This window comes from Tetrahymena thermophila, assembly GCF_000189635.1.
Source record: "Tetrahymena thermophila SB210 genomic scaffold scf_8254748, whole genome shotgun sequence".
Lineage (NCBI taxonomy): Eukaryota > Ciliophora > Oligohymenophorea > Hymenostomatida > Tetrahymenidae > Tetrahymena > Tetrahymena thermophila.
The window spans coordinates 300,012-309,889 of NW_002476508.1; the positions used below are offsets into that span (position 1 = coordinate 300,012).

Sequence of the window (9,878 nt, forward strand, 5' to 3'; positions counted from 1 at the left end):
AATAAAAAAATCTTAATATATTTTTGAGGATTAACAGTATTTTTTGTATGAATTTATTTGAGATTTAAAAATTTTAATATGAAAATACAATAAAATAAAATAAACAATACATTTATATATAATTAAATTTATAAATATCATTCATATAAGTTAAAATCTTTTTTAAAGAAAGAATGAATTTAGAAGTGATCAAATGAGTGAATTTTTTAGTTAGTAAATATAATTTAGTAGATTAATAAATAATAGGTATTTCATCACTTTTGTTGGAATGAAATACCTGGACCAGGTAATTTGTTATTGAAGTCATCATCTTCTTATTCATTTTCCTCAATTTTGAGTGTGCCTTGTTAGATTACGTTTGCAGTTCTAATTCTTTTTTCTTCTTTGTCTTAAAAGGAATTCAAAATTAATGACCTGTTGTGTTTGTTAGTTTTTGTTCTCATGGGGAGCTAGTCAATCTAGTTTCCATACATATTTAAATCAGTTTCATATGGGATATAGCTCTCATTGTGAGTCATGTTATTATAGTCATCACTACCACCTGAACTACTCTTTTCTTCTTAATTAGTTTTTAAGGGTTACTCCTCACCTCTTTTAGCTTCTTTACTTGGGTCATTATTTAAAATATTTGAGTTTTATTATTTTTTCGAGCTTATTTCCTTTTCTTTGTTTATGCTTTCAACCTTTTAATGCAGATCATTTAACATTTTTTCATCTTTTTATTAATCACTGCTTTTTTCCATCTAGTTTTTATCATTTTTAGTAGAATCATCTTAACCTTAAATTTGAGCTTGGTCTTTAATTTCTTTATTAGGCTCTTATTGAGCTTCTTTTTCATTGTTTTTAAGTTTAGGTTCTTCTATGCTTTAGCCAGTTGGTACTGGATTAATTTTAATAATGGGGTTTTCATTATTTTAAGAATTGTCCTAATTCTTAGAAACAGCCTAATTTTCATTGTTTGATTTTTCACCATTTGGTTTTGGCAATGAATCAGGACCAACTTAACTATTCTTTTTGTTTTGTTCTTGCAACTCTCTTTACAAGTTTATTAAAGTGGAAAGTGGAGAATTTATTTATTTTTTAGGACTTGCAAATTTGGAATCCAAATTATTAAATGGCTTAATAAAGATGGTGTTATCTTTTTAATTACTATTATTTTTGTTTTCTTAGTCTTCCTATTATTATTTTTATTAACTTTTTTAGAATTTAAAAGCAAACTTTAAAGGAGATGAACACTCTTCTTCTTCTTAATATAAATCTGAATTTGATCCAGGTATGAAACTCTTTTTTTACTCTAAGTGGTCTTCAGATCCTCTCAAGTTAGTAATTTTAGAAGGGTTTTCCTTGGGAGGCAAAACAGTACTATTTTCTGAGTTATCAATTTTAGAGGGATTTAAATTAATTAATTTTGATTGCAGTGGCTTTTCTAATTATCTTTTTTACAAGATTGGAGAAAATCTAATGCTGAAATCTTAATCATTTGGAGAATCACTTTTTCTGATAGGAGAGAGATCGTTGGGGGAGTTTAGATCACTCATGCCTTATCCACTTTTATAATTAAAGGCATCGGTATAGAAGCTATTATTATTGCTATTAAGCCCAATATTTTAAAGTTAAATTGTAGAATTTTGTAGTATTGATTTTTCTGGACTAAATATGCTTCTTTTCTTTTAGTGAATACGAATCTCTTCGTTTTCTTCTATTATTTTTATAGGCTTCAAATCCTTGCTGGATGGCTCTTCCATTATCCTTCTGCCAGTTGTGTCTCCTCCTTCCTTTGCTATAAACTAAGAAGCTTCATTATTATTGCGGAAAGTTTAAGGTACACTATATGGTAATCTGTTAAAAGACATTTCTTCATCAAATTATTTTCTTTTATTTTCTGAGATAGCCTGCTATAAATCGGGAATGCTTTTATTAACGTCATTATTGTTGTTGTTGAAATTTTTAAAATCTTGATTATCTATTTCGGTTAAAGATTATCTGTTAGAATCAACTCCATTTAACAAAATCATTGTCTTAATCATACGCTTCTCTCTATTTCTTTCAAAGAGTTATTTTTATTATTTGAATAACTCTTCAGCTTACTGACGTATTATTGTTAATTATTACTAAACAGGCCTACGAATCATTTCAACTTCCTAGTTTCCATTATTTGCCTGTGAAGAAGTTAATTATCCTCCTTAGTTTGAATTTTTTTTGTTAATGTTAAAGTCATCATCATCTTCTTCATCTGCTTCCAAAAGCACATTACTTACACTTTAAAATGGCTTGATTAGCTTACCCCTTTAACTGAAAGCTCCTTCAGATTACTAATTTTATAAAATAGTAGGAGAGTTATTGCGTGAAAGTGTTTCGCCCTATCTTGGAGATTAATCATCAGGACTATCACCTATCTTTTTTGCTAATTCTTATCTCTTTCTATGGTTCTTTTCATCATCTTCATCGCTAGGATGACTTTTTTTATTTTCATTTTCCTTGAGACTTTATTACTCTTCATCATTATTTTAAATAGGGTTTTTAATTAGGTTTATTATCAAAAAGACAATACCAGCAATTCCAATAAATAAAAATATGACATATGCTAATATAAGGAAGGAGCAAATAGCTTTAATTGCTGAGATCTAAGTCTATATATGTGCATCTTCTGAGGCGATTGATGTAAATATAATGAAACAAATTAAAGCTATTGTTTCAAAGAAGAAGAAGAAAATATTGTGCAAACGCATTTAGAATGGTCTAGCTATGAAACTGAAGATTACAAAGAGTATTTAAACTAGCAAGAGGAGACCCATTTAAACTTAAGGATTTTCATATATGTACAAATTAATTAATGAGAAGAATAATTTTCTAAATATTAAGGCAGTAAAGAAACCTCTTTGAATAAAATTGTGTTGCTTAATAAACACATAAAGGAAATAGAACATGGATCTATTTTATTGTAAAATAAATTCCTGCTCAATTAATTTGAGCTTAAGCTCTTCTTCTCTTAATTGCATATTTTTATTGTTTTCTAACTCTTTTTCAATGCTGCTCCTTACTTCTAATTTATTTTCTTCTTATTAGTTTTAATCTTACAAATTTTATCCATCGATTTTTTTTAAATTCCCATCTAATGATTTTTAATCATCCAATTTATTATTAGGTATTAAATCTGCGCTACTTTTATGTTTGCTGATATCAGAAAGTAATTAGAATTTCTTAGGTTTAATAGGACTGTCATTTTCAATTTAGGTGCTTTCATTATCTAAATTTCTAGAAATATACTACTATCCATCCAAAATATTAATACTTTTCTATTACTGAGATAATTGCATTCTTTCACTATTTCTTGAAACGCCTTTATTTTCTTAATGATTTTCAGACTGTTCTAGGTCTTTTAGTATCATGCTGTGAGCATCGTATTATTCATTCTTTTCTCCGTTCTACTTTTAATTCAGTGGTTTTGAGTTAGTTAAATGAGATTTTTTAGAAAAGACATCATCATTCTCCTAATCCTAATCTTCTTCGTTGCTTTTTTCTTCTGCTCCAGATCTCGCAATTAGGCTTTATAATTCAAGCAGATATTATTTTAATTAAGAAGTTTATTTCTCTTCATTTAAAACTTGCTTCAAGCAAATGTGATAGAACATATATCCAAAAAAACTAAATATATATATAAGTGCCAATAACGCAAAGAAAAAGCTTGTAGAACTCAAAGGCGTGTTAAATGTTACGTTTGAGAATTGAAAAAAAGCGAATAAATTTAGGTCATTGAAAGTCAAGATGTAAATAATAATCGGTGTAGAGACTTAGAATAAATAATGATACTTAACATCATTTTTACCAAAAACTGAAATCAGCCAAGCTATTGTGTTCAGGATAATAAGAAAAATAATATTAACAATAAATGAAGTATCTTTGTCATTTAAGAGGATTTTAGGATTTTAAAGTGTCCTTGTAGAAGTTGTCGTTGCATTACTGCTTGATAATGAATAATCTGAAATTTACTGAAGAGTAAGAATTTTATCTAGGTGAGAATTAGTGATATAATAAGCAATTTAATCAAAATTTAGAGTGCTCTGCTTATTAACGTAAGCCATTTGAGAAATAACTTGACTAAATTCATTGAAACTTAAAAAATACATAGGATTCCATACAACAAAGCTTGTTAATAAATTTACTCCAAAAGCACTTGAAAACAAAGCCTTGATTGCGATTTCTAGATTTTGATCTGATGAGCCACTGCAAGAGCCAGGTCCTTCATCCACCGAGCCTAATCCGCACAAGCATATGCTAATTTAACCATTTATGCTTTGTTTCATGCTTCTATTTCCAAAACAAGACGTACAAGAATAATAATCATCACCCAAACAAGAACTGCAAGTGTAGTAACAAGATTAATCTCTGCCCTCAAGCTTATTTTAAGTTTAAATTTACAGCAACCTGTCATATTATGCACTCCATTCAATTCCTAGTAAATTTGATATGTTATATCTCATCCAATAATAAGAATTATGTAATAAATTTTACCTTGTTTTTCATCAATCAAATCTTAAAAATAGCTGGAATCATATCCTCGAATTTGCTAGCTACTGCTGGAATTAGCATCGATTTTGTTCTGATAAAAGATACCAGTATGATCAGAAGCAAAGAAGCTTGCCTTACATACGATATTGATTACTGAAATTTATATGAAGATAATTTTAGTAATAATTCGCATTTGTACAGATATGCCCATTATTATATTTATATGTGTTATTTGCTAGTTTATTTGTAAAAATTAAATTAAACTATATTTTTATGGGTATTTTCTCTTTAAATTAATTACTTTTTTTATATCACTTTGATTAAAATCTCCCTTATATGATAATTTAGATTGAAATTTTACTTACCCAAGTTATAGCACTTTAGAGTTATAGCTCTTTGGGGGAAATTTTAATAATGAAAAATTAATATCCTTACAATTAATAAAATTAATAATTTATGGTAAAAACCAAATACTAATAACTTTTAAATTAAAATTCATTGTAAATGAAGTAAAGGCAGAACCAAATACTATTAAATATCATTTGAATAATCAAGTACATCAATTAATTTCGCAGTAACAATTTCAAATTCTTTTTTTCTTTATTCTATTAGATATATCAATAATTCAAATAATCAAGTTTTATGCATTAATTTAAATAAGTCAACTTAGAAATTTACAAATTTCAAATAAAGCCAATAATTAATTTATTCTATTCAATTACTTCATTTTTAGATAAAATCATTAATCACCAACGCATTTTGTTATTTCCACAGGATTCATTTTTTAATTTATTCAAATTTATAGCCTTTTTACAATCTTTTTTTAATCTGTCAAAAAATTCCAATTTTCTTACTTTCCTTATTTCTGCTTTTCATTTGCATTTGGTGCTAAGATTACCAAATTATAATTAGTTAGTAGTTTGTTAGTTTTTTAACTTCGTACTGGATTTAAATTTGGGAAAAGCATAAATAAATCATAAATGATATATTAAGATATTAATTAATATGATAAAGAGAATAAGAATTTGGAATATCATCAAAATTAAATTTTACTTGAATCAAACTATTATTAGATAATAAAAAAGAACTCAGTCTATTTTTCTATTTTATAAAAGAATAAATGTTTCTTTAATTCGCTTATAAAAAAGTAAAAATAATATATAAATTTTACATTATGCTTATTTAAAAAACTGTTCGAAGTACTTAATTAAATAGCGCTAAATTAAGATCTTCTAGATAACCTCAGTTTATAAATTTGTTATAGTTAATTCTCAAAATTATTCTAGCTTTCTAGCTTTTTTGATTTTTAATCTTGATAAAAATAGTGTCAAAAGACAGATTTTTTTTTTTTACTGATTTCATATCCTCAGTTTTCATTTAAAAATATGTAAAATACTATTAAGTAATAAGCTTTTAAAACTAAAATTGTAATTTTCAAAAAGATAAATGAAGGAAAAGCTAGAAATAGGCTTATTTAAATACAACCACAATTTTAATTCAAAATGCGTTAAAAATACTATTGATTAAGTATTATTTTACATTATTATAACTGATTGGTATTTATTTGAAGGTAATTTGGTGAATTGCAGCTTTGAATGTTATTTTCTTTTTTAATTTGAGTAAATCAATCAAATCAAGTTACACCAACCATAAATTATATTTATTTTACACTTTTGTTAATTATCTTAAAACCATTATCAAAAATTGAATCCCAGGTTATAGAATAATTTTAGATTCAATTTATTATTACAATTTAATCAATCATTTAGTTTTTTTACTTAAATAAAATAAATATTAATTTCTTTATTTAAATATTATTTCTACTACTGCTATTACTGTATCTTACATTAAAATTATCAAGAAAAAAATTTTAATAAATCTATTTATGTATTTTTATCGATTTATTTGTACCTTAAATTAAAAAAAAGATTGAATAAAGAAAGAAACTAATTTTAAATGATTAGCTAGCTGTCTTTCAATCAAAGGTATATTTATAAATTTTATTTCATTTAAGATTAAAAAATAATAATTAGTCATTAAGTCTTTAGATAATGCAAATATTTGTTAATTATTTTTTAAAAATAATATGGAGTATTTTAAGCTTAATAAAATTGAAGTTTTTATTTTACTCTCTAAAAAGCAATTCAAAAAAGCAAATAAATTTATATTCTTTTAGAAAAAATATTACTTTATGGAAAATATTAAATTTGTCTTTTATAATTTTACTAATACTTTGAATTTCTTCAATAGCAATTTAAATTAAATAAAAATAATTCAATAATTTAAAAATTATTTTTATTTGATATAATTTTTAATTTAAATTTTTTGTAGTTTAAACCTAAAAAATATTTTGACTTGATTATTAATAATATTAAATAATTTATTTATCTTTACTAATTAATAACAAAATAAAATGAAAAAATATTAAATTTTATCTTCAATTTTAAATATGTATTTTACTTTATAAAAAATCTATCTTATTTAAAAATTTAAATTTATAAATTTTATCAGTTTTTATTTAAATTAGCATAAAATAAATTTAGACTATATTTATTAAATTAATTTAACTAAATCATTAAATTGAATGATACAAAATTAACAAATAATGGAATTTTAACAGTTTACAAAATAATTTAGGGTTAATAATTAAACTGGATGATAGATGAATGAATCAATCAATCAATTAATTAACAAATAAATGAATGAATCATTTTCAGTTTAAATTTTTATTTTTTTAAATAAGATTAAAAGAAGGAGTTATACTTCCACTTTACATATATGTTTGCTACTAGTTTACAGAGTTTGCATCGTTTCTAAAAGATTGATGTTAAGATGAGGGTTAAGATTGATTAAATGTAACCATCTTGTTGTATTATTTTTATTGGTTCTAATTTTCAAATTGATTTATATTGCTGTTGATATTAAATGCTGTCCCCATTTATTCATTATTGCTTTGGTTTTATCTTTATTAATCTCTGTTTCTTTCGTTTAACTTATCTGCAAAATCATAGAAATTTATTGGACTATCTTACAAATTTTATGCAGCTTTTTGCTTTTAATTGCTTTTGGCACTATTTTCAACTTATTTTTTTGAAAAGAAATTATTTGTAGAGCCTTAATTAGGTTAAAACTCAGGCATTTCTTCAATAAACTCATCATTATTTCTTAATTAACCACTTTTATACATTTTTTCTAATTCAGCATGGTTAGAAATAGTTTTTCTTCCTTCAGACTCATTTTATTTATCGTTTTTATAAGAAAAATTAATTTCATCTATAAATTATGCTTAGAAGGGAGATATAGCATATCCATCTCTAGGATTAAATTAACTTTATTAATTTTTAGATTTAGATTTTTCTTCTTCTTACTACTCTTCCTCGTATTAGAGTAAAAGTGAATAGTAAAGAATAACCATGCTAGCTAAACTAATAGGGATAACATAAATATAAGATTTCATGGTAAAGATAATTGGGACGCAATAAGGAATAAATCGTATGTTATCAGTAGCATTAAAGTACATTATGACTATATATGAAATAACAAAGCTCGAAATGATGACAATACTAACAAATTTGATGGCTCTAAATGCTTAGTTTTTAAGAGAATAGCAAGAAACGCATACATTTATAACAGTGAAAAAAGCTAAGCTAACTAAATTTTCTATAGTTATTGAAAGAGCAATAGTTGAAGCTTCCTTAGAACAACGCTCCTAATTAGAAGAAGTAAAAATCATGAAAGCAAAAACGGTATTTGCACAGATATTGACCTATCTTAAAAACCAATCTGATTGCTTGAAAATAAGAGCTCCTATTTCTATTTCTTTTTTAATGCAAACAAACAAAAAGGCCTTTCGAAATATGATGACTGTGTTGCATTCATAATCCCTTTATAATACAGTTATCAAGCTATAAACTAAGAGCACAGAAAACCAGCCTAAATTTAATCCATACATTATAAAGAATTCTAATCTCGCAAAATCTTGCTATTTAATAATGTAAATAAGAGCAATTAAATTAAAGACAACAAAGCAAATACAACCATTTTCAACAATAATAATGTAATATCTTCCATCGGATGAACAATTATTTTATTCAACCGTACCATCAATTAAAAGCAAAGCTATCTTACTATAAATGATAATGTACAGATAGTTTTTTATGTACTATATAAAAATATTTATGAGTTAGAACTGCTAGTGCTTCTTTAATCTATCCAGAAAATGCATTTTTCAATCAATCGATCAACCTATTTAACTAACTTTATTTTTAATATTTTAAATTCTATTGAATCTTTATATATATACTTGTCTTATATACTTTAAATTAATTTTAATAATTAAATAAACAAAGATACTAAAAAAAGTTTCTAAATTTTATTATTGATTGAATCAATCATTAATTAATTTATGGAATTATTTGAAAATCAACTGAAAATGCAATTAAAATTATAAATTAATTTTGTATTAACACATAAATAAATAAATACATATAATAGAAACAAAATATTTTTTAATTTTAACATCTAGCTGATTGCTATCTTTTTTACTACTGATTTCAAAATTGTTAATTATTTATTATTTGATTAATTAATTTTAAAAATAATTTCCTTTTATTTATTTATTTATTTATTTATTTATTTATTTATTTAATAATTGAAATTTCTTATTAAGATATTTGATATATATAAAGCTGCTCTTTAATTTTTTTACTATAGGAATTTAATTTAAAAAAATAATTTAATTTAAAAGATATTGAAAATAAATAAATTAAATTGTTAAAAATAAAATTATTTTAAATGTTAAGTTTATATTTTAAAAGACTAAAATGTATGGAATAAAGCATAGAAAATGAAAGATGGATAATTTAATTTTTGTATAAAATAATTGATTTATTATTAATAAGTTATCTAGTTTTATTAAAAAATCAATAAATATTTTATAAAAAAATATATTTTAAATTAAAATGTTAGTAGAAAATTTAACTTTTTCTTATTTTCAAATATTGGGGTTGGGGTTGGGGTTGGGGTTGGGGTTGGGGTTGGGGTTGGGGTTGGGGTTGGGGTTGGGGTTGGGGTTGGGGTTGGGGTTGGGGTTGGGGTTGGGGTTGGGGTTGGGGTTGGGGTTGGGGTTGGGGTTGGGGTTGGGGTTGGGGTTGGGGTTGGGGTTGGGGTTGGGGTTGGGGTTGGGGTTGGGGTTGGGGTTGGGGTTGGGGTTGGGGTTGGGGTTGGGGTTGGGGTTGGGGTTGGGGTTGGGGTTGGGGTTGGGGTTGGGGTTGGGGTTGGGGTTGGGGTTGGGGTTGGGGTTGGGGTTGGGGTTGGGGTTGGGGTTGGGGTTGGGGTTGGGGTTGGGGTTGGGGTTGGGGTTGGGGTTG

General features: G+C 25.4%; 2 protein-coding genes across 2 annotated transcripts; both read right to left on the reverse strand. All coding sequences in view use genetic code 6, as the record gives it.

Moving 5' to 3' along the window:
- Positions 1–254: 254 nt before the first annotated feature.
- On the reverse strand, positions 255–4,780 carry TTHERM_00709770 (transmembrane protein, putative; the record flags this gene model as incomplete). Its single annotated transcript, XM_001011009.3, has 2 exons — positions 4,513–4,780; positions 255–4,453 (listed from the first exon to the last, which is right to left on the reverse strand). The coding sequence occupies exons 1-2, from the start codon at positions 4,718–4,720 to the stop codon at positions 255–257; spliced, it is 4,407 nt and encodes a 1,468-aa protein (XP_001011009.2). The 5' UTR covers positions 4,721–4,780.
- Positions 4,781–7,222: 2,442 nt separating this feature from the next.
- On the reverse strand, positions 7,223–8,734 carry TTHERM_00709780 (transmembrane protein, putative; the record flags this gene model as incomplete). The annotated part of the gene is made up of 1 exon (XM_001011010.2): positions 7,223–8,734. One exon carries the CDS (start codon positions 8,732–8,734, stop codon positions 7,223–7,225), a length of 1,512 nt encoding a protein of 503 aa, XP_001011010.2.
- Positions 8,735–9,878: the final 1,144 nt, after the last annotated feature.